This window comes from Trachypithecus francoisi, unplaced genomic scaffold (genome assembly GCF_009764315.1).
Source record: "Trachypithecus francoisi isolate TF-2019V2 unplaced genomic scaffold, Tfra_2.0 Lachesis_group20, whole genome shotgun sequence".
NCBI classification, from domain to species: Eukaryota; Metazoa; Chordata; class Mammalia; order Primates; family Cercopithecidae; genus Trachypithecus; species Trachypithecus francoisi.
In genome coordinates, this window is record NW_022681466.1 from 49,603,661 (window position 1) to 49,629,055 (window position 25,395).

A 25,395-nucleotide genomic window follows, 5' to 3' on the forward strand; every position below is an offset into this window, starting at 1 on the left:
CCTGCCTCAGCCTCCCAAGTAGCTGGGACTACAGGCGCCCGCCACCTCGCCGGCTAGTTTTTTTTTTTTTTTGTATTTTTTAGTAGAGACGGGGTTTCACTGTGTTCGCCAGGATGGTCTCGATCTCCTGACCTTGTGATCCGCCCGTCTCGGCCTCCCAAAGTGCTGGGATTACAGGCTTGAGCCACCGCGCCCGGCCAATGTTAATTTTTAAAACTTTTTTTTTTAGAAGAATGAAAAACAAAAAAGAAAAAGGAAAAAGTAAGAAAAAAAAGGCACAAATTTTCTTTTTAAACGTTAAAAAAAGTGCCTTGTTCATCATTGTAAGAAAAAAAAAAAAAAGGTGGTGACTTCTGGTGGAAAAGGGGTTTTTTTTTTTTTTTTTTTTGAGACGGAGTCTTGCTCTGTCGCCCGGGCTGGAGTGCAGTGGCCGGATCTCAGCTCACTGCAAGCTCCGCCTCCCGGGTTTACGCCATTCTCCTGCCTCAGCCTCCCGAGTAGCTGGGACTACAGGCGCCCGCCACCTCGCCCGGCTAGCTTTTTGTATTTTTTAGTAGAGACGGGGTGTCACCGTGTTCGCCAGGATGGTCTCGATCTCCTGACCTCGTGATCCGCCCGTCTCGGCCTCCCAAAGTGCTGGGATTACAGGCTTGAGCCACCGCGCCCGGCCAGAAAAGGGGATTCTTACTAGAAAGGGTCCATGAGAACTTCAGGAGGTAATGGAAATGCTCTATATTCTGATCTGCATAATGATGACACTGATTTTTACATATGTTACATGTATAAAATATATTCATTAGGTTATTCATGCAAGGGAATTTTAATTCCATTTAAATTTTACCTCAGAAAAGCACTGTTAATAGGCAAAAAACCTAGTGAACATTGGAGCCTCATAAAAATTTTTTTAAATTTAAGAAAAAACATTTTTAAAGTAAAAAAAAAAAAGAGAGAGAAATACCAGAAGTTTCCTAAAACTTAAAAATTTTAACATAGTCCTTAGAAACCACATTTAAATCATAGCTTTTTTTTTCTTTTTTTTGAGACGTAGTTTCACTCTTGTTGCCCAGGCTGGAGTGCAATAGCACGATCTTGGCTCACCGCAACCTCCTGAATTCCAGCGATTCTCCTGCCACAGCCTCCCGAGTAGCTGGGATTACCGGCATGCGCCATCACGTCCGGCTAATTTTGTATTTTTAATAGAGACGGGGTTTCACCATGTTGGTCAGACTAGTCTCGAACTCCCGACCTCAGGTGATCCACCCTCCTCGGCTCCCAAAGTGCTGGCATTACAGGCGTGAGCCACCACGCCCAGCTAGGTATTTACTTTTTTTGAGACAGAGTCTTGCTCTGTCACCCAGGCTAGAATGCAGCAGTACAATCACAGCTCACTACAGCCACAGCTTTGACCTCCTGGGCTCAAGCAATTGTCCCACCTCAGCCTCCTGAGTAGGTAGGACTATAGGCATGTGCCACCATGCCTGGCTAATTTTTTGTATTTTTATGTAGAGACAGGGTTTTGCCATGTTGCCCAAGCTGGTCTCGAACTCCACAGCTCAAGCAATCCGCCCTCCTCAGCCTCCCAAAGTGCTGGGATTACAGGCATGAGCAACTGTACCTAGCCTTATTGATTGATTGATTGACCAGGATAGAGTACAGTGGCACAATTTCAACTCACGGTAACCTCCACCTCCTGGGTTCAAGTGATCTTCCTGCCTCAGCCTCCCAAGTAGCTGGGAGTATAGGCGTGATACCACACCTGGCTAAATTATAGCTGTATTTAATAATAAATTACTTTTACATGATTGTGATATGTAATTTATGGTTATCAAAATTTAAAACTTACCAGGGAAGGAGTACTGAACTTGATTTCTTCAAAGCAGCCATCAAACATTAAACTAAATGTTGGATCTACACACACACACACACAAAAACATTCTTAAACATTAAGACCACTAAGTAACTTTTTCCAGTTATACTTTTCTGTGAAAATATTCAGCACCCCCCTCCCCACCACCGCCTAGTGCTGTGGTACAGTCATAGCTCACTGCAGCCTCAAACTCCTGGGCTCAAGTGATCCTCTGCCTCAGCTTCCCAAGCAGCTAGGATTATAAGCTCAAGCCGCCACGCCCAGATAATTTTTAAGTCTTTTTGTAGTGATGGGGGTCTCACTATGGTGCCCAGGCTGATCTCAAAACTCCTAGGTTCAAGTGCCCACCTTAGCCTCCCAAAGTGCTGGGATTAAAGGCATAAGCCACCACACCTGTCCAACTATGATCTTCTAATAAAACTACCAGGTGGGCATGGTGCCTCATGCCTGTAATCCCAGCACTTTGGGAGGCCAAGGCAGGTGGATCACGTGAGGTCAGGGGTTTGAGACCAGCCTGACCAATATGGTGAAACCCTGTCTCTACTAAAAATACAAAAATTAGCTGGGCATGGTGGTGTGTGCCTATAGTCCCATCTACTCAGGAGGCTGAGACAGAAGAATTGCTTGAACTCAGGAGGCAGAGGTTGGAGGTTGCAGTGAGCCAAGATGGCACCACTGCACTCCAGCCTGGGCAACAGAGCGAGACTCTGTCTCAAACAAACAAACAAACAAAACAAACAAAAAACCCACCTAACTTGTGATTAATAAGATTTTTCTCAATATTTTTAGAGTACAATCACTACCAAATGGGCATTAATTTGTAAGTAGAGTCTAGTCTCATGAATATTTATAATTGGAAAAATATTAGAATATTATTATAGTATTTCCAATTTTTTTAAAAGGAAATTGAATCAGTTTTTTAAATGAAACATTCTGTGATAATTCTTTAGAAGATGGATCAATTCTGTTAGGCTAATGATAGCTAAATATACAATAATCCATAAGAAAGTGTTATCGGGGCAAAAGAGTGGCTAAGTTCAGTATTAAGGAACAGCGGAAAGGTTGGGTTCCATAAAAAATCTTGACCACTAAGTAAGATTTAGTGATCTAATCATAGGTATGATAAGGACGCCAGGAGAAGAATCTAGTACTTTCCCTACTAAAATACCTTTACTAGATCTCTTATTTGCATTCTAGAAATTGTTCGCCACTTTCTAAATATCTAACACCCAATATAGTAATCCAAAGTAGTATCCATTTTTAAAAGTAATTGCTATCTGTGAGTTAATTATAATGACTCCAGTCTGCAGACGAACTACAGATTTGAGTAACTGTTTAACTGAAGTAAAATCATTGTTACCTACCACTCGTAGTAAGGATTACAGGTCGTTTAGTTGTTGCCATGAATGTTTTGATTGCATTCAAAAACCCAGCATCTTCATCAAAAATTACATCAACCTACCAACAGTTTATTAGAATATTAATGTAATAACAATACACTAATATCAGTTATGTACACATAGTAAATATTCTACATTTATGTTAGAGACAAAATTTATGAATTTATGAAGTGTGAATTCAGCCCATGTTGAAAGTTTATGTCATACACTATAATGAATTTTAAAATTATCAACTATCAAATGTTAAAAACAAATGCAGCCACCTATTAACTAGATAGATATGAATCAGAATTTATACAATCATTTAATAATTAGCAGCCATGAATTAATCATCTTCCTGAGGCCGGGCGCGGTGGCTCAAGCCTGTAATCCCAGCACTTTGGGAGGCCGAGACGGGTGGATCACGAGGTCAGGAGATCGAGACCATCCTGGCTAACACGGTGAAACCCCGTCTCTACTAAAAATACAAAAACTAGCTGGGCGAGGTGGCGGGCGCCTGTAGTCCCAGCTACTCGGGAGGCTGAGGCAGGAGAATGGCGTAAACCCGGGAGGCGGAGCTTGCAGTGAGCTGAGATCTGGCCACTGCACTCCAGTCCGGGCCACAGAGCGAGACTCCGCCTCAAAAAAAAAAAAAAAAAAAAAAAAAAATCATCTTCCTGAAAAATTATTCTAGAGTGGACAGTTTCATTTGCTTTAATTTCAGATACACATATTCCTGACCTCTTTAGCTATTTTACAATTCTTTATAAGAAAACATATAGTATTCTTTAAAGTAAGTCTTTATCATGAGCTCTCACAAATGTATACTTCTATAAGCCTACCTCCTCAAAAAGAATAAGAGATGTTGCATTTTTTCTGCTGGGTTCTTCAGCTCCAACATCTTTGACATTTGAATTAGTTGCCTTTGTAGATTTAGTCTGAGTAATTTGTTTCTGTTCAAAAGAATTTTTTATTCCTGCATAAATATAATATTGATATTTTAGGTAAAATCAACTTTTGCTAAGACACTGGATATATCCACAGAATAAGCTCAAACTGAAATCCATTATCAAAACTGAAACAGGACGGGCGTGGTGGCTCATGCCTGTAATCCCAGCACTTTAGGAGGCAGGTGGATCACCTGAGGTCAGGGGCTCAAGACCAACATGGTGAAATCCCTACTCTATTAAAAATACAAAAATTAGTCGGGCATGGTGGCACACACCTGTAATCTCAGCTACACGGGAGGCTGAGGCAGGAGAATCACTTGAACCCAGGAGACAGAGGTTGCAGTGACCCAAGATCGTGCCACTGCACTCCAGCCTGGATGAAAGAGTGAGACTCCGTCTCAAACAAACAAAAACTGAAACAAGCTGGGCATGGTGGCTCATGTCTGGAATCCCAGCACTTTGGGATGCTAAGGTGGGTGCATCACTTGAGGTCAGGAGTTCAAAACCAGTCTGGCCAATATGGCAAAACCCCGTCTTTACTAAAAATACAAAAATTAGCTGGGTGTGGTGTTGTGTGCCAGTAATCCCAGCTACTCAGGAGGCTGCAGCAGAAGAATTGCTTGAACCCAGGAGGAGGAGGTTGCAGTGAGCCAAAATCGTGCCACTGCACTCCAGCCTGGCCTGGCAATAGAGCAAGACTCTGTCTCCAAAAAAAACTAAAACAAAATATTAACACTTCTATATGTAGAACCTTCAGTGTAGCTGAGATTTAATAAATAGCAACAGGAACTCGTAAAGTGTGTTCATATTTTTATGTATAAGGGTCATTATTATTAAAAAATATAAAATTTAATTTGTCAGTTTAATGTCTTACCTTTATTATTTTCCAGAAGCATTCCTATTTCTTCATTATTTTTAAGTTTAGGAGATACTTTAAAATAATTTGCCAAGGTTTTGGGAGGAAGTGCTCGCTTTGGTCCACTACTTTTTGGTGATGGTGGAGGAACTTTTCTTGGTGATGTAACAACTTTCTTAGGGGAGCTTATTTTTTCTGCCCAAAACAAATTGCATTTAAAGATAAATATTCTAAAAATCATACAGGTAGCCAGATAGCCACATTCTATATTTCTACTCTTAACAGTTAAAAACTCAAGACACAGAAATTTTCTTTCATTCCTACAAATACTTTGTACATTCAAATATTACTATATTTATTTATTCTACCAGTACAGAAGGTTAAGCCAGTCATTTAGAAAAGATACTACTCCTCAAGAAATATATATTCTTTGTGGGGTTTTTTGTTTTTTTTTTTTTTTTGAGACAGGGTCTCATTTTGTCAACCAGGCTGGAGTGAAGTGGTATAATCTCAGCTCACTGCAGTCTCCACCTTTCAGGCTCAAGCAATCCTCCCGCCCAACCCCCAAGGAGCTGGGACTACAGAAGCACACCACAACACCTGGCTAATCGTTTGTATTTTTAGTAGAGATGGGGTTTTGCCATGTTGTCCAGGCTGGTCTCAAACTCCTGAGCTCAAGCAATCCGCCTGCCTCAGCCTCCTAAAGTGCTAGGATTACAAGCGTGGGCCACTGTACCCGGCCAGAAATACACATTCTTACAACAAATACTGTTCACAATCCCTCCGTTCATTTTTTTCTACACCTGCTTAAAGTCAGAAGAGGATGGAGGGAAAATAACAGTATACACTGAGCACATTACAAAACTTTGTTGTTCAACTTTAATTTAGACCTGCAGTAAATTGCAAGCAATCTCAAAATATATATATATATGTGTATATATATATATGTTGAATAGATATCAATTTATAAAAACACTCACCATTTTGTCCTTGTTGTTGTTTCTTTTGAGACGGAGTCTCACTCTGTCACCAGGCTGGAGTGCAGTGGCACGATCTCAGCTCACTGCAACCTCTGCCTTCTGAGTTCAAGTGATTCTCCTGCCTCAGCCTCCTAAGTAGCTGGCATTACAAGCACACACCACCATGCCCAGCTAATTTCTGTATTTTTAGTAGAGACGGGATTTCACCATGTTGGCCAGGATGGTCTCAATCTCCTGACTTCATGATCCGCCCACCTCGGCCTCCCAAAGTGCTGGGATTACAGGCATGAGCCACCGTGCCCGGCCTTTGTCCTTATTTTTCTTATTTTGATATAGACCAAGGACTGCTTGATCATGTATGAATACCAGTCCAAAGACTGGTTTTATTTATTTAATTTTTCTGAGACGGAGTCTCACACTGTTGCCTGGGCTGGAGTACAGTAGCACAATCTCAGCTCACTGTAACCTACCTCCACCTCTCAAGTTAAAGCAATTCTCCTGCCTCAGTCTCCCAATTAGCTGGGATTACAGGTGTGCATCACCATGCCTGGCTAATTTTTCTATTTTTAGTAGAGACAGCATTTCACCATGTTGGCCAGCCTGGTATCAAACTCCTGACCTTGTGATCCACCTGCCTTGGCCTCCCACAGTGCTGGGATTATAGGTATGATCTACTGCACCTGGCCCAAAGACTGGTTTTAAAAATACATGCTTAGCCAGGTGCAGTGGTTCATACCTGCAATCCTAGCACTCTGGGAGGCTAAAGCAGGAGGATTGTCTGAGCCCAGGAGTTCAAGTTTGCAATGGGCTATTACTGCATCACTGCAATCCAACCTGGGCAATAGAGGAAGACCTTGTCTTTTCAAAACATAATAATAAAAAACAGGCAGTTTTTATTTTAAGATACTCAGTGAGTAGTTAGCTAAACTATATCAATATATTCTTTCTAAAAAATTTGGCCAGGCATAGTGGCTCACACCTATAATCCCAGCACTTCAAGAGTCCAAGGCAGATGGATCACCTGAGGTTAGGAGTTTGAGACCAGCCTGGCCAACATGGTGAAACCCTGTCTCTACTAAAAACACAAATATTAGCCGGGCATGGTGGCGCACACCTGTAGTCTCAGCTGCTTGGGAGGCTGAGGCATGAGAATCACTTGAACCCGGGAGACAGAGGTTGCAGTGAGCCAATATCATGCCACTACACTCCAGCCTGGCGACAGAGCAAGATTCTGTCTCAAAAAAAAAAAAAAAAAAAGAAATTTCACACCAAAAGAACCACCTTCTTGCAGAAACAGCTAACTATAGGTCTGGGACATCCTGACACGCTGGAAAGCAAGGAAAATATCAACTATTGCTGGGTAATGTCAAAAGGACACAAACCAATTAAAATAGTTCCCTGCTAGCTAAAGATGGAAAAATATGAGCACCAAAAGAAAGTAAGGTGGGATTCTGCTTCTAGCCAAGGTATAGAACTGGCACTGGATTTATCCTCCCATCAGAAATAAGAACAACAAGAAAACTGGACATAATATATGAAATAACACTTTTCAAGATTTTTGTCATCATGCAACAATGGACAGTAATCTCTGAGATACAAATAACAAATAAGGTGAACACTAGAATTGCCCAGCCTATTGCCCTGAGAAAATTTCCATAGTGAGGGGAAAGTCAATCCATGTTTTCTGAGTTGAGACTGCACTAGAAACCTAAGGAGGTTGGCCGGGTGTGGTAGCTCATGCCTGTAATCCCAGCACTCTGGGAGGCTGAGGCGGGCGGATCACGAGGTCAGGAATTTGAGACCAGCCTGGCCAACATAGTGAAACCCCATCTCTACTAAAAATACAAAAAAATTAGCTGGGCTTGATGGTGGGCGCCTGTAATCCCAGCTACTTGGGAGGCTGAGGCAGGAGAATCACTTGAACCTGGGAGGCGGAGGTTGCAGTGAGCCAAGATCGCACCACCACACTCTAGCATGGGTGACAGTGTGAGACTCTGTCTCAAAAAAAAAAAAGAAAAAAAAGAAAGAGAAACTTGCGGAGGCCAAGGCAGATGGATCACCTGAGGTCAGGAGTTCAAGACCAGCCTGGCCACCATGGTCAAACCCTGTCTCTATTAAAAATACAAAAAAAATTAGCTGGATGTGGTGGCGGGTGCCTATAATCCAAGCTACTCGGGGAGGCTGAGGCAGGAGAATCGCTTGAACCCAGGAGGCGGAGCTTGCAGCGAGCCAAGATTGTGCCACTGCACTCCAGCCTGGGTGACAAGAGCGAGACTCCATCTCAAAAAAAAAAAAAAAACAAATTACACGGATGATAGAATTAGTAACCAAGACCATTAAAACAGTTGTTATAACTGATACGTTCAAATACCTAGAGGAAAGACTGGATACATGGTAAGTAGAAACAGAAGATATAAAAAGGACCCAAATCAAACTTCTAGAAATGAAAACTACACTTATAGCAGTGACAGCATACTAGATACTACAGAAGAAAAGATGTATAAACTTGAATAAACAGTGATAGTAACTAACCAAACTGAAACAAAAAAAGGAAAAAGACTAAAAAATTGAACAAAGCATCAGTGTGCCAGGAGACAATTTCAAGTGGTCTAAAATACCTATAATAATAACTGGAGTTGCCAACGGAAATGGGGAGGACAGAAAAAATATTTCAAGAAATACTGGCTGAAATTTTATCAACTTTCATCTTCCCAGCTATAAACTCACATATGCGGCCGGGCGCGGTGGCTCAAGCCTGTAATCCCAGCACTTTGGGAGGCCGAGACGGGCGGATCACGAGGTCAGGAGATCGAGACCATCCTGGCTAACACGGTGAAACCCCGTCTCTACTAAAAATACAAAAAACTAGCCGGGCGACGAGGCGGGCGCCTGTAGTCCCAGCTACTCGGGAGGCTGAGGCAGGAGAATGGCATAAACCCGGGAGGCGGAGCTTGCAGTGAGCTGAGATCTGGCCACTGCACTCCAGCCTGGGCGACAGAGCAAGACTCCGTCTCAAAAAAAAAAAAAAAAAAAGGAAAAGACTAAAAAATTGAACAAAGCATCAGTGTGCCAGGAGACAATTTCAAGTGGTCTAAAATACCTATAATAATAACTGGAGTTGCCAACGGAAATGGGGAGGACAGAAAAAATATTTCAAGAAATACTGGCTGAAATTTTATCAACTTTCATCTTCCCAGCTATAAACTCACATATGCGGCCGGGCGCGGTGGCTCAAGCCTGTAATCCCAGCACTTTGGGAGGCCGAGACGGGCGGATCACGAGGTCAGGAGATCGAGACCATCCTGGCTAACATGGTGAAACCCCGTCTCTACTAAAAAATACAAAAAACTAGCCGGGCGAGGTGGCGGGTGCCTGTAGTCCCAGCTACTCGGGAGGCTGAGGCAGGAGAATGGCATAAACCCGGGAGGCGGAGCTTGCAGTGAGCTGAGATCCGGCCACTGCACTCCAACCTGGGCGACAAAGCGAGACTCCGTCTCAAAAAACATAAAATAAAATAAACTCATATATGCAAGAAACTCAACAAATCCCAAGCACAAGAAACATGAAGAGAAGTACACCAAGGCACGTCATAATCAAATTACTTAAAACCAGTGAGAAAATCTTCAAAGCAACAAAGAAATAATGAACACAAAAGAGGTGAAACATATTATATATATAAAAATCCATGAGTTCATAATAACACTTAAAAAATTAAACTGCACAAAAACTCACTGGTCAACTGTCAAGGTTGCTAGGACACCATTACTCTAAGTACTAATAAAAAAAGGAAAGAATGAAGTCTTTCTGGTGCCTACAAACAGTATTTCAAAGCATCCAAAGACTTGATGAGGAACAGTGCTTCCTTTTAAAATTCTAATAAATGCAAAAGAGAGAATTATAAAATTATCATTTTGTAATCTACAATGGATAATCTGCTATGATGTCATAGGAAGTACACAGGCCACCTATACATGTATGCCAGACCCAGAACAGAACCTGAGTCTAATCAAGCCCATAGATCTGTCAGTTTACAAGAAATACAGGGAAGCGGACTATGTTAACTGATACCATGAGGATATATAATCAGCAGACAAATCTAGAATGTGAAAAATTTCATGACAAATGACTCTAATTCTTCAACAAATAAATGACATGAAAACAAAGGTGAGTGAATTGTTAGCGAGAGTAAAAGAAAGTTAAAAGACCTGAATCAAATGTAAGATATGAACCTTGTTTGGATCCAGATTTGAACAAATCATTTGAAAACAACAGAAAACTGACATTAGACTGTATATGAGATGATATGAAGGAATACAGTTAAACAGATCTTTTTTTTTTTTTTTTTTTGAGGCGGAGTCTCGCTCTGTCGCCCGGACTGGAGTGCAGTGGCAGGATCTCAGCTCACTGCAAGCTCCGCCTCCCGGGTTTACGCCATTCTCCTGCCTCAGCCTCCCAAGTAGCTGGGACTACAGGCGCCTGCCACCTCGCCCGGCTAGTTTTTGTATTTTTAGTAGAGACGGGGTTTCACCATGTTAGCCAGGATGGTCTCGATCTCCTGACCTTGTGATCCGCCCGTCTCGGCCTCCCAAAGTGCTGGGATTACAGGCTTGAGCCACCACGCCCGGCCAAACAGATTTTTTTTTGGAGACAGAGTCTCACACTGTCACCAAGGCTGGAGTGCAGTGGCCCAGTCACAGCACACTGCAGCCTCAACCTTCTAGGCTCAAGTGATCCTCCCACATCAACTTCCAGAGTAGCTGGGACTACAGACATACACCACCACACCTAGCTAATTTGTTTTTTATTATTTGTAGAGACAAGGTCTCGCTATGCTGCTTAGGCTGGTTGTTAACTCTGTTGGGTCTGATTATGATATTATACTTATGCTTTTTCAGAAGTCCTTATCAGATAGAGATAAATATTGAAGAATGTATGGGTGAAATGATATGATGGTCTTCAGATTTATTTTAAAATAATCTGGCAGGGGTGGACAGGGAATATATATACGTGTAGAAGATAAAAAAATAAATGGCAAAATGTTGATAATTAACATTATTTTCTTGGGTTTTGTTTTTTTCAAAACATTATGGCTTAAGGAAAATAATTTACTTACTTGGTGACTTGCCTATGTTGTAGCTATTAAAAAAATAGGGTTTTTGTGAGTTTACACCTTGTTTATCTACTTGATGGGACTGAGTAGCTTCCTTCAACTGAGATAGAATTTGTCTACCACTGCGCTGGGAAGAGGCATTCACTTCAAATATCTAAAAGAAGAAAAACGAAGGGAGAATGGTTTATGTCTCCTTTTAATCCAAGGGTAATTATTACACTGACATTCTCTCATCATAGCTGTTACTAACCTTAAATCCAAGCTCCTGGGCACAAGCATACACAGCAGCAGTTTTTCCCACTCCTGTTGGCCCTGTTATAAGGACAGTATTGCAAAGACGACTCTCTTCATCATCTGAACTGCCTTTAAAGTCTATGCCACCCAAGAAATCTGAAAAATTATTCAAATGCATATAAAATGATAATTGCTGAGGAAGCAGTTCTACCTTATGAAATCCAATGATCTAATCCCACAAACTTCTTGCAATAAATGCTGAAACATTACTTTATAAAAAGTAGAAAATCAGGCCAGGTATGGTGGTACATGCCTGTAATTCCAGCACTTTGGGAAGCCGAGGCGGGCAGATCACAAGGTCAGGAGTTCGAGACCAGCCTGGCCAACATGGTGAAACCCCATCTCTACTAAAAATACAAAAATTAGCCAGGTGTGGTGACACACGCCTGTAGTCCCAGGTACTCAGTAGGTTGAGGTGAGAGAATCGCTTGAACCCAGGAGGCGGAGGTTGCAGTGAGCCGAGATTGCACCATTGCACTCCAGCCTGGGTGACAGAGTGAGACTCTGTCTCAAAAAAAAAAAGCAGAAAATCAAATATAAAATACCAATTAAGAAATTTTATAGAAAGTTTTAGTTAATGTAACTCTAAAAATGTTCAGTGAAACGGTAAAAAAAGACACAAGATACCTTCCTGTTTCTCATCTCTTTTTCCCTTCAGATTCTGCCTTTCTTCCAATTCAGCTCTTCTTTTCCAGTCTTTCAACCAACTGCCACAAGAAAATGTAATAAAAATAATTCACAGAATATAGCTATGCCTTAGACTTTATGTTAAAATGATTATTGGAGGAAGTTATGGCATATTGTTAGTTTCTCTGGCATTGGCCATTCAACTGATAAAGGGCTTTCTTGTTATTTTTACTAGTACAGCTTTATATGGCATATTGTTAGTTTCTAAACACTCCATAGTGTTTGTGAATCAACTAAAGAGTAAAATAGTTTTACATGGACATGAACATTTTTAAATGAAGTAGTTTCTGCCAAAATATATAAGACTATATGTGCAAGAATATTCACTGTAGCATTGTTCATATTAGCCTCTAACAGGAAAAACATAAAAATACACCAGTGGGGGAAAAATACATTATAGTACAGTCACTTAGAAACCAGTATACAGCAATTAAAAATAACTGAGGTGGCAGGGCAGGCACAGTGGCTCAGGCCTGTAATCCCAGCACTTTGGGAGGTGGAAGCAGGTGAATTGCTTGAGCTCAGGAATTTGAAACCAGCCTGAGCAACACAGCGAAACCTGTCTCTACAAAAAACAACATTAGCCAGGCAAGGTGGGGTACCATGCCTTGCTTGGGAGGCTCAGGTGGGAGGATAGTTTGAGCTTGAGAGGCAAAGGTTGCAGTGAGCCAAGATTCCACCACTATACTCCAGCCTGGGCAACAGAGCAAGACCCTGTCTCAAAATTAAAAAAAAGAACTGCGGTATACTGTGTCATCACATGAAAGGTGCCTAATATACAATGTACAACAGAAAGATTAAGTTCTAGTCTGGAGCTAGAATGCCTGAATTTAAATCCCAGTTCCATCACTTTCTAGCTGTGTGACTTTGGAAAAATAACTCAGCCTCTCTACGCCTTGGTTTCTTCATCTATGAGGTGAGGACAACAGTATTTATGCTCATAGTATTTTTTTTTTTTTGACAGTCTTGCTTTGTCACTGGAGTGTAGGGGTGTGATCATAGCTCACCGCAGCCTCGAATTCTTGGACTCATGTGACCCTCCTACCTCAGGCTCCTGAGTGGCTCAGAATCCAAGTGGGCGCCATCATGCCCAACATTTTTTTTATTTTTTGTAGAGATGGGGTCAACCTATTTTGCCCAGGCTGCTCTCAAACTCCTGGCCACAAGCAATCCTCCTGCCTCAGCCTACGAAAGCACTGGGATTACAGGCTTGAGCCACTGTACCCAACTGCTCACAGTACTGTTCTAAGGATAAAAGGAATTAAGAATAGTACAAAAAAAAAAAAAGAATAATACAAGTACTTAAGAACAGTAGTGGCCGGGCGCGGTGGCTCAAGCCTGTAATCCCAGCACTTTGGGAGGCCGAGACGGGCGGATCACGAGGTCAGGAGATCGAGACCATCCTGGCTAACACGGTGAAACTCCGTCTCTACTAAAAATACAAAAAAACTAGCCGGGTGAGGTGGCAGGCGCCTGTAGTCCCAGCTACCTGGGAGGCTGAGGCAGGAGAATGGCGTAAACCCGGAGGCGGAGCTTGCAGTGAGCTGAGATCCGGCCACTGCACTCCAGCCGGGCGACAGAGCGAGACTCCGCCTCAAAAAAAAAAAAAAAAAAAAAAAAAAAGAACAGTAGTACCAAGTTCACGCTATTAACTATAATTATGGGTCCATAAATCCTTATATGAAATCCTTTGGGCCAGATTGTTTTAGAATTAATTTTTCAGATACTTAAAAGGTTATTTAGTACATATACTGCATATTACATAATACCCCTAATGGGGTCTAGGCAATACACCCATAATCACTTAAGTTGGTTTGGTTTGTTTTTTTGTTTTGTTTTGAGACAGAGTCTTACTCTGTCGCCTAGGCTGCAGCACACGGGCACAATCTTGGCTCACTGCAATCTTCGCCTCCCGGGTTCAAGCAATTCTCATGCCTCAGCCTCTCCAGTAGCTAGGATTACAGGCATGCATCACCACACCCAGCTAATTTTTGTATTTTTAGTAGAGATGGGGTTTCACCATGTTGGCCAGGCTGGTCTCAAACTCCTAGCCTCAAGTGATCCACCCGCCTTGGCCTCCCAAAGTGCTCGGATTATAGGTGTGAGTCACGGTGCTGGGCCATCACTTAATATTTTTATTAAAAAATATGTGAATTCTGGCTGGGCACAGTGGCTGACACCTGTAATCCCAGCACGGCACTTTGGGAGGCCAAGGTGGGTGGATCACCTGAGGTCAGGAGTTCGAGACCAGCCTGATCAACATGGCGAAACTGTCTCTACCAAAAATACAAAAATTACCCTGGCATGGTGGTGCACCCCTATAGTCCCAGCTACTCAGGAGGCTGAGGCAGGAGAATCTATTGAACTTGGGAGGCAGCAGCTGTAGTGAGCCAACATCGTGCCATTACACTCCAGCCTGGGCGACTGAGTGAGACTCTATCTCAAAAAAAAAAAAAAAACCACAAAAATTTTGTAAATTCTACTAAGTGTAAAGGTACAACAAATTTCATGTAATCAATTCAATAAACTTTCATTGTTCAGAATTTTTTGGATGTGAGAATTGAAGATGAAGGACTGGGGACTTGAATTAGTAGTACTGTGATCCCATTTGTTAGAAAGGAAGGAACTAACATATGCATAAAATATTTTTCTGGAAGCTTTTATGAAACATTTTCAATGATTATCTCTGAGAAGTAGAAATATAAGAAAAGAGGGCTACTTGTCACTTAAACTTCTACAATTTTTTTTTTAACTTCTACAATTTTTTGAAGATTTCATCATGAGATATATTACTTTATAACTACAATTTTGAAACAAAAATAGTAAAACTAAGATTGTAAACTATTTCTGAATTCCTTTACACATTTTACCAACCTATGTAACTTTTTTATAGCTAACTCATTTCCTATAAGTTCACTGGCAGTCTGAGGTTGATACTTTTCTGTCCAAAGCATGTCTTCAGTTCCAGAATCTAAAGCAAAAAAAAAAAAAAAAAATTAAGGTATTCATTCCTTGACATAAACATATATGAATTATTAGTCATTTACATTATTATTACAATGTCACAGTAGGTATTTGCAGAAATATTTATATTTACAAAATGCCAGAGGTAATTTTAAAACATTACGTTTAAAATTCTTCACACCAAACCCTTCCCCCTAAAACACAATAACCACCAAAATCTTATTAAAATATTAAAGCGCACACTTAAACATTGTTGGGTTTTTTTTTTCTTTTAGGGTTACCATCTGGCCCAGCAATCCCATTACTGGGTATATACCCAAAGGAAAATAAACTGTTCTACCAAAAAGACACATGTACTCACGTGTTTATCAGCACTATTTAGAATAGCAAAGACACTGAACCTGGGAGACGGAGGTTGCAGTGAGCCAGGATTGCGCCACTGCACTCCAGCCTGAGCACCTGAGCAACAGAGTGAGAGTCCATCTCAAAAAAAAGGCCGGGCGCGGTGGCTCAAGCCTGTAATCCCAGCACTTTGGGAGGCCGAGACGGGCGGATCATGAGGTCAGGAGATCAAGACCATCCTAGCTAACATGGTGAAACCCCGTCTCTACTAAAAAATACAAAAAAAACTAGCCGGGCGAGGTGGCGGGCGCCCGTAGTCCCAGCTACTCAGGAGGCTGAGGCAGGAGAATGGCGTAAACCTGGAAGGCGGAGCTTGCAGTGAGCTGAGATCCGGCCACTGCACTCCAGCCTGGGCGACAGAGCAAGACTCCGTCTCAAAAAAAAAAAAAAAAAAAAGCAAAAACATGGAATCAACCTAAGTGCCCAAAAATGGTGGATCGGATAAAGAATTTGTAGGACATATATACACCATGGGATAGTATGCAGCCATAAAAAAGAAATAACTCATACCCTTTGCAGCAACCTGGTTGCAGCTGGAGGCCATTATCCTAAGTGAATAAATGCAGAAACAGAAAACCAAATACTGCATGTTCTTGTTTATAAGCAGAACCTAAACACTGGGTACACATGGACACAAAGATGGGAACAAAAGACAATGGAGGCCACCTGTGGTGGCTCACACCTATAATCCCAGCACTTTGGGAGGCCAAGGCAGGTAGACCACTTGAACCCAGGAGATCGGGATTGGCCTGGGCAACATAGTGTTACCCTGTCTCTTAACAACAAAAAGACACTGGGGACTACAAAAGGGAGGAGGGAAGAAGTGAGGACAAGGGTTTAAAAACTATCTATTGGACACTATGTTCACTATTTGGGTGACAGGTTCAATTGAAGTCCAAATCTCAGCATGATGGAATTTATCCATGTAACAAACCTGCACATGTGCAGGTCGAAAATTAAAAATAGTTTCTTTCTTTTTTTAAGAGATGAGGTCTTGGTATGCTGCCCAGGCTGGACTGCAGTGGCTATTCACAAGTACGAACACAGCTCCCTGCATTCCTGAACTTTGGACCTCAAGCTCCCACCCTAGCCTCCTGAGTAGGTGGGACTACAGATGTGAGCCACCACAACCAGCAATATTTAAATTTTTAATAACCACTAAAGAAACATGAACGATGAGAAATAATCTGTGACATAAAACCAATAATCAGGCTGGATGCAGTGGCTCATGCCTATAATCCCAGCACTTTGGGAGGCCGAGGTGGGCAGATCACTTGAGGTCAGGAGTTCGAGACCAGCCTGGCCAACATGGTGAAACCCCGTCTCTACTAAAAATATAAAAATTAGCCGGGCATGGTGGCACATGCCTGTAGTCACAGCTACTAAAGAGGGTGAGGCAGGAGAATAGCTTGAACCTGGGAGGTGGAGGTTGCAGTGAGCCGAGATCATGCCACTGCACCCCAACCTGGGTGACAGAGCGAGACTTCGTCTCAAAAAAAAAAAAAAGCCGGGTGCGGTGGCTCACAGCTGTCATCCCAGCACTTTGGGAGGCTGAGGCAGGTGGATCACAAGGTCAGGAGATCAAGACCATCCTGGCTAACACGGTGAAACCCCATCTCTACTAAAAATACAAAAAATTAGCCAGGCGTGGCGGCGTGCGCCTGTAGTCCCAGCTACTTGGAAGACTGAGGCAGAAGGATGGCGTCAACCCGGGAGGCGGAGCTTGCAGTGAGCCAAGATCATGCCACTGCACTCCAGCCTGGGCGACAGAGCGAGATTCTGTCTCAAAAAAAAAAAAAAAAAAAAATACATCAAGTAGCCAAGCATGGTGGTGGGCGCCTGTAATCCCAGCTACTTGGGAGGCTGAGGCAGAAGAATCGCTTGAACTTGGGAGGTGGAGGCTGCAGTGAGTCCAGATCATGCTAGCACAGTCCAGCCTGGGCAACAGAGTGAATCCATCTCAAATAAAGAAAGAAAGAAAGAACAAAACAATAATCTACAGAACAATAGTGGCGTAGTCTTATTGGACCCTCTTTTACCCTGAAAAGAAACATTAAAACATCCTATAAAGTCAACCTGGGAAAATGGAGAAAGATGCCACATTCCCAGTTGAGAAGACTACTGTAAAGATGCCACTTCTCGGGCCGGGCGCGGTGGCTCAAGCCTGTAATCCCAGCACTTTGGGAGGCCGAGACAGGCGGATCACGAGGTCAGGAGATCGAGACCATCCTGGCTAACACGGTGAAACCCCGTCTCTACTAAAAATACAAAAAAACTAGCCGGGCGAGGTGGCGGGCGCCTGTAGTCCCAGCTACTCGGGAGGCTGAGGCAGGAGAATGGCGGGAGCCCGAGAGGCGGAGCTTGCAGTGAGCTGAGATCTGGCCACTGCACTCCAGTCCGGGCGACTGAGCGAGACTCCGCCTCAAAAAAAAAAAAAAAAAAGATGCCACTTCTCTCCATTAAGCTATAGATAATTGTAAAATTAAAATCTCAACAGGATTTATGGGGTAAGGTAAACTGTAGTCCATCGAATAAAGCAAATACATAAAAATTATTGTAAAAATAATGATAGGAGACTTGCCATATAAAATACTAAGACATGCTATAGGTTGAGTATCCCTTATCTGAAATGCTTGGGACCAGAAATTTTCCAACTGAATTTAATGAGATATCCCTAGGATGAGGCCGAAGTCTAAACATGGAATTCATTTATGTTTCATATACACCTGTACACACAGCCTGAAAGTAATTTTATACAATATTTTAAATAATTTTGTGCAAGAAAAAAAGTTTTGTCTCCATTTTGACTGTGACCTGTCCAGAAGAGGTTAGGTGTGGAATTTTCTTTTTTCTTGAAACAGGGTCTTGCTCTGTCACCCAGCCTGGAGTAGTGGTGAATCATGGCTCACTGTGGCCTTAACCTCAAGTGATCCTCTCACATCAGCCTCCCATGGAGCTGAGACTACAGGCATGTGCCACCATGCCTAGCCAATTTTTTTTTCTTTTTTTTTTGGTAAAGGTGTGGTCTCCCTGTGTTGCCCAGCCTGGCCTCAAACTCCTGGGCTCAAGCAATGCTCCCACCTCGGCCTCTCAAAGCGCTGGGATTATAGGGATAAGCCATGGTGCCCAGGTATGGAATTTTCCACTTATGGCACCATGTCAGCACTCAAAACATTTTGGATTTTGGAGCATTTCAAATTTCAGATTTTTGCATTAGGGATACTCATCCTGTATAAAGCTATAGAAATGAATTAAATCAATAGCATACTTTGGAAAAGCTATATAAACTGAATGGGGCTGGGCATAGTGGCTCACGCCTGTAATCCCAGTACTTTGGGAGGCCGAGGCGGGCGGATAACCTGAGGTCAGGAGTTCAAAACCAGCCTGACCAACATGGAGAAACCTGGTCTCTACTAAAAATACAGAATTAGCCAGGCATGGTGGAGCATGCCTGTAATCCCAGCTACTCGGGAGGCTGAGGCAGGAGAATCGCTTAAATCCAGGAGGCAGAGGTTGCAATGAGCCAAGATCACACCATGGCACTGCAGCCTGGGCAAAAAGAGCAAAACTCTGTCTCAAAAATAGTAAATAAATAAAATCAAATAAATGGAACATGTCAGAGAGATATGAAACATGCACACACATATAAAATATTTTACATGTACACACGTGTAAAATAATATCTATGGGATAATACCAGATTTTTCTTTTTTACTTTGTTACTTTTTTTTTTTTTTTCCCTAGACGGAGTCTTGCTCTGTCACCCAGGCTGCAGTGCAGTGGCGAGATCTTGGCTCACTGCAGCCTCTGCCTCCTGGGTTCAAGCGATTCTCCTGCCTCAGCCTCCCAAGTAGCTGGGGTGGCACGCGCCACCACACCTGGTTAATTTTTGTATGTTTAGTAGAAACAGGGTTTTGCCATGTTGGCCAGGCTGGTCTCGAACTCCTGACCTCAGGTGATCCGCCCACCTCGGCCTCCCAAAGTGCTGGGATTACAGGTATGAGCCATTGCACCCGGCCACTGTGTTACTTTTTTTTTTAACTTTTTAGTTTTAAAATTGTCATCCCTTCACTTGAGGTCAGGAGCTTAAGAGCAGCCTGGCCAACATGGTGAAACCCCATCTCTACTAAAAATACAAAAAAAAAAAAAAAATTGTCATCTTTGCACAAGGGGCCATGCTAATTTTCTCTGTATCATTCCAATTTTAGTATACGTGCTGCTGAAGCGAGCACAATACCAGATTTTTTTTAAAGCACATATATTGGCTGCGTGCAGTGGCTCATGCCTGTATTTCCAGCATTTTGGGAGGCCAAAGCGGGCAGATCAATTGAGGTCAGGAGTTTGAGACCTGTCCGGGCAACACAGTGAAACCCTGTCTCTATTGAAAATACAAAAATTAGCCAGGCGTGGTGGCGCGCACCTCTCATCCCAGCTACTCAGGAGGCTGAGGCAGGAGAATCGCTTGAACCCGAGAGGCAGAGGTTGTAGTGAGCTGAGATCAGGCAAGTGACAGAGAGAGATGCTGTCTCAAAAAATAAAAAAATAAAAGCACATATATTTATAGAAGCACAGAAAAATCAAAGACTGAACACTTATCTGTTAATATGGCCATTTGTAAGCCCATAATCCATGAGGTTCTATTTATTCCGAAGACATATTTATTGTTTGAAAGTTGCAATAAGAAAAAAAAAGAGAGAGAGACAGAGAAGGAAAGAACAAAAAGTTAAAAAACAAAAGCGTTCTAGGACTAGAAGGAAAAACTCGAATTTACCAGGAATGGAAGATATTAATATTTCTGGTGCAGACTGTTATCATCTAATTATTAGAATATCAAAATCTGCACTTTGGGAGGCCAAGGTGGGTGGATCACCTGAGGTCAGGAGTTTGAGACCAGCCTGGTCAACATGGTAAAATCCTGTCTCTACTAAAAATATAAAAATTACCTGGGCGTGGCCAGGCGCGGTGGCTCACACCTGTAATCCCAGCACTTTGGGAGGCTGAGGTGGGTGAATCATGAGGTTGGGAGTTCGAGACCAGCCTGGCCAATCCCGTCTCTACTAAAAATACAAAAAATTAGCTGGCGTGGTGGCGGGCTCCAGCCCGGACAATTGTGCAAGACTCCATCTCAAACAAACAAACAAACAAAAAAATTATCTGGGTGTGGAGGTGAGCGCTTGTAATGCCAGCTACTTAGGAGGCTAAAGCAAGAGAATCGCCTGAACACAGGAAGTGGAGGGAGGTTGCAGTGAGCCAAGATCGTGCCATTGCACTCCAGCCTGGGCGACAAGAGTGAAACTGTGCCTCAAAAAAAAGAAAAAGAAAATCTAAAATTAAAATACAACTGAATTAAAATTTTTACAAAATAATATAAAAATCTTCTGCTTTGGTTTCCACTTTACATGTACTCAAAGCAATCTGTTTCTTTTGGGATGTTTTAGAAAATATACCTTTGGAAGTATCTAGCTTTATCCCAGAAGAGTTGTTTATTTTGCCAAGTTCTTCTGACTTCCTATTGGTCTTCTCCAGATTTTTTGAATACTCATTTGGTTTCTTTCTTTTTGACTTAGAATTTTCTGCTTCCACGCGTTTCCTTTTGGTTTCTTTATGACTGACATCAGCCTCTAGTTCTACTTTGGGAATTGAAGAAATGCATGTACTTCTTACTAATCAACAAAAACCAGTAATATTAATATCACTTCCAAGTATCCAATAGTCTTGTAACTTTAAAATGAAAAGGTAAGCTAGGTGCAGTGGCTCAGACCTCTAATCCCAGAACTTTGGGAGGTTGAGGTGGGCGGACTGCTTGAGTCTACACGTTTGAGACCAGCCTGGGTAACATGGGGAAACCCCAGCTTTACTAAAGATAGAAAAATCAGCCAGGGGTGGTGGCGTGCACCTGTAGTCCCAGCTACTTGGGAGGCTGTGGTGGGAGGATCACATGAACCTAGGAGATTGAGGCTGCAGGGAGCCATGATCACACTACTGTACTCTAGCCTGGGTGACAAAGTGAGACCCTGTCTCTTAAAAAATAAATAAATAGGCTGGGCATGGTGGCTCACACCTGTAATCCCAGCACTTTGGGAGGCCAAGGCGGGTGGATCACCTGAGGTCAGGAGTTCAAGACCAGCCTGGCCAACATGGTGAAACCTCATCTCTACTAAAAATACAAAAATTAGCCGGGCATGGTGGCATGCACCTGTAATCCCAGCTACCTAGGAGGCTGAGGCAGGAGAATCGGTGGAACCTAGAAGGCTGAGGCTGCAGTGAGCTGAGATCACACCACTGCACTCCAGCCTGGGTGACAGAGCAAGACTCCGTCTCAAAAAATAAAACTAAAAATAAATAAACAAACAAACAAATAAATAAGCCAGGCATGGTGGCTCACGTCTGTAATCCCAGCACTTTGGGAGGCTGAGGCGAGTGAATCACTTGAGGTCAGGAATTCGAGACCAGCCTGACTGACATCGTGAAACCCCATCTCTACTGAAAAATACAAAAATTAGGCATGGTGGCAGGCGCCTGTAATCCTAGCTACTAGGCAGGCTGAGACACCAGAATCACTCAAACCCAGGAGGCAGAGGTTGCAGTGAGCTGAGATTGTGCCACTACACTTCAGCCTGGGTGACAGAGCAAGACTCTGTCTCAAAAAATAAATAAAATAAAATAACATAAAAAGACAAGAATCAAATATACTGAAAGCAAGCTGGGGATTTTAATACTTAGACTGTCTTTTATACAAGCTATATAAGCTAAAATTATCTAAGGCATTCCTTAAATGAATAATATTTTAACATAATTAAAGCTATCTTTGGGTTGGCATTTTTGGAAACTGGCAGGGATTAACGTTGCACATTGCATTGTACAAGATACTCTTACTTTAGCTGAACAACTCTCCCTGCCAACTGTAAGCAATGTTGTCTGCAGTGAACACTTCCAAGTGTCAATGGTTAAGTCTTAGTGTTTTCAAAACTGACATGTTAGGCTGGGCATTGTGGCTCATGCCTGTAATCCCGGCACTTTGGGAAGCTAAGGCGGAAGGATCACTTGAGCCCAGGAGTTCAAGACCAGCCTGGGCAACATGGCAAGACCTGGTCTCTACCAAAAATACAGAAACTAGCCAGTCTCATAACCCAGTCTCAAAAAAATAAATAAAAATTTAAAAATAAAATAAGCTAGGTGCAGAGGCGCAAGCCTGTGGTCCCAGCTACTCGGGAGGCTGAGACACAGGAATCACTTGAGCTCAGGAGGCAAAGATTGCAGTGAGCCAAAGTTGCACCACTGCATTCCAGCCTGGTTGACAGAGCAACACTCTGTCTCAAAAAAAAAAAAAAAAAAAATAGGCCAAGCACAGTGGCTCACGCCTGTAATCCCAGCATTTTAGGGGCTGAGGTGGGTGGATCACCTGAGATCAAGAGTTCAAGACCAGTCTGGCCAACATGGTGAAACCCCATCTCTACTAAAAATACAAAAATCAGCAGGGCGTTGTGGTGGGCTCCTGTAATCCCAGCTACTCAGGAGGCTGAGGCAGGAGAATCACTTGAACCCAGGAGGCAGAGGTTGCAATGAGCCAGGTTTGTGCCATTGCACTCCAGCCTGGGTGACAGAGCAAAACTCCATCTCAGAAATAAAAATGAAAATAAAATAATAAATAATATAAAAACTCAAAACTGGTATGTCAACATAAATGATAATAATTATCACTAACCTTGTTTACTATGACACTCAGAAGAAAGTACTTGGTGCTCAATTCGTTTTTTTAGGAGTAAGGGAAAATATTTTTTCAATGAAAATTCAGGGTTTGACCACCTAATTTCCTCAAGCAAAAGATTTCTTACTTCTTCAGTAAATTCCTTCCTTGTCCTCACGAACTGAAATAAAGAATAAAATGCACAATAATAGACCAACATCATCTATTCATGTTAATTACAATACTACCAACCACTTTCTGTCCATCATAAATCAGTATCAACGTCAGACAAGCTTTAAGCCGGGCACGGTGGCTCACGCCTATACTCCCAGCACTTTGGGAGGCCGAGGTGGGTGGATCATCTGAGGTTAGGAGTTTAAGACCAGCCTAGCCAACATGGTGAAATCCCATGTCTACTAAAAATACAAAAATTAGCCAGGCATGGTGGCGCATGCCTGTAATCCCAACTACTAGGGGGGCTGAGGCAGGAGGATCACTTGAACCTGGGAGGCAGAGGTTGCAGTGAGCTGAGATCGTGCCACTGCACTCCAGCCTGGGCAACAGGGCGAGACTCCATCTCAAAAAAAAAAAAAAATTAGCTTTAGTCAGTAAATATAAAGCTTATGAAGGATTAATTTATTTCTCTCCCTTTGAACAAATTATATCTATTAGATTATACGACTGACTTATAAAGTATCTAAATGTGCTATGTAATCTAACACTTTTTCAGAACTGGCAATCATAAATTCTTAAAACGTTTTTAAAGCTCTGTGGGTATTTAAAAGAAACGTGTACTACAATTAGGATTTATTTTTAAATATTAGGCTGGGTGCAGTGGCTTACGCCTGTAATCCCAGCACTTTGGGAGGCCGAGGCAGGAGGATCACCTGAGGTAGGGAGTTCAAGACCAGCCTGACCAACATGGAGAAACCCCATCTCCACTAAAAATACAAAAAACTAGCCAGGCCTGGTGGCGCATGCCTGTAATCCCAGCTACTAGGGAGGCTGAGGCAGGAGAATTGCTTGAACCTCGGAGGTGGAGGTTGCGGTGAGCCAACATCGCACCATGGCACTCCAGCCTGGGCAACAAGAGTGAAACTCCATCTCAAAAAAAAAAAAAATTAAACTCAGTTGGGTGCGGCGGCTTAGGTCTGTAATCCCAGCACTTTGGAAGGCCGAGACAGGCATATCCACAAGGTTAGGAGTTTAAGACCAGGCCAGCCAAAATGGTGAAACTTCATCTCTACTAAAAATACAAAAATTGGCTGGGCGTGGTGGTGTGTGCCTGTAGTCCCAGCTACTCGGGAGGCTGAGGCAGGAGAATTGCTTGAACTCAGGAGGCAGAGGTTGCAGTGAGCCAAGATTGCGCCACTGCACTCCAGTCTGGGTGACAGAGCAAGACTCTGTCTCAAAAAAAAAAAAAAAAAAAAAAAATTAAACTCTAGGACAACACTCGAGGCTATAAGATTAGATATCCAAAAATTTTTTTCCTCTGCAAGATGTAAGGGAACACTCTACAATGGATGAGCATATTTAGTACTTACCACAGTAGCAGAGTTACTGCTTTTCAACTTTGAATTCAATGTTGAAAATTCACCAAGAGCAATAACACATTTTGAGAGATCTATCACTTTAGTGTTCAGTTCTTTAAATTTAGTTAAGAGAGGACAAGAGGGTGGTTTCAAATGCCACAAACAACACCCTAAAGAAAAGTAGAAAAATATCTTAATAAACCTTATTTATACACTATCTATTTACTGAATGTCAAATATGTAAACGTGAAAAGACTTGACAACTACATAATTAACACAAACGTACCAAAAACCCACTGACTATAAAAGGGAACAAAATCCTACCCTCCAACAAATAGAATTAGTAAAAATCACCTAGACTTCCCTCTCAGTTGTTAAAAATAAACAAATACTAACAAACTTTCCTTTCTTTTCAAATCAACCTTGATACTCAGGTTAAAACTTCTGGAGGTCCAGGCACAGTGGCTCATGCCTGTAATTCCAGCACTTTGGGAAGCCAAGGCAGGTGGATCACTTGAGATCAGGAGTTCGAGACCAGCCTTGCCAACATAGTGAAACCCCTTCTCTACTAAAAATACAAAAATTAGCCAGGCATGGTGGTGCACACCTGTAATCCCAGCTACTCAGGAGGCTGAGGCAAGAGAATTGCTTGAACCCAGGAGACAAGGTTGCAGTGAGCTGAGATCT

The 25,395-nt window shown here is 42.4% G+C and overlaps 1 protein-coding gene and 1 non-coding gene across 2 annotated transcripts in view; both read right to left on the minus strand.

Moving 5' to 3' along the window:
• ATAD5 (ATPase family AAA domain containing 5) overlaps positions 1 to 25,395 on the minus strand; it is a 66,899-nt gene that overhangs the window by 14,663 nt on the left and 26,841 nt on the right. The window contains exons 8-18 of the mRNA XM_033184270.1: positions 24,721 to 24,878; positions 23,195 to 23,357; positions 20,937 to 21,116; positions 14,998 to 15,094; positions 12,064 to 12,143; positions 11,393 to 11,532; positions 11,146 to 11,296; positions 5,071 to 5,247; positions 4,089 to 4,222; positions 3,232 to 3,325; positions 1,844 to 1,908 (exon numbers count right to left, since the gene is read on the minus strand). Of these exons, the coding sequence (XP_033040161.1) occupies positions 1,844 to 1,908; positions 3,232 to 3,325; positions 4,089 to 4,222; positions 5,071 to 5,247; positions 11,146 to 11,296; positions 11,393 to 11,532; positions 12,064 to 12,143; positions 14,998 to 15,094; positions 20,937 to 21,116; positions 23,195 to 23,357; positions 24,721 to 24,878 (1,439 nt within the window). The remainder of the gene's footprint in view (positions 1 to 1,843; positions 1,909 to 3,231; positions 3,326 to 4,088; positions 4,223 to 5,070; positions 5,248 to 11,145; positions 11,297 to 11,392; positions 11,533 to 12,063; positions 12,144 to 14,997; positions 15,095 to 20,936; positions 21,117 to 23,194; positions 23,358 to 24,720; positions 24,879 to 25,395) is intronic.
• On the minus strand, positions 19,618 to 19,721 carry LOC117068045. Its single transcript, XR_004430921.1, has one exon. It is a non-coding gene; the product is annotated as a U6 spliceosomal RNA (small nuclear RNA).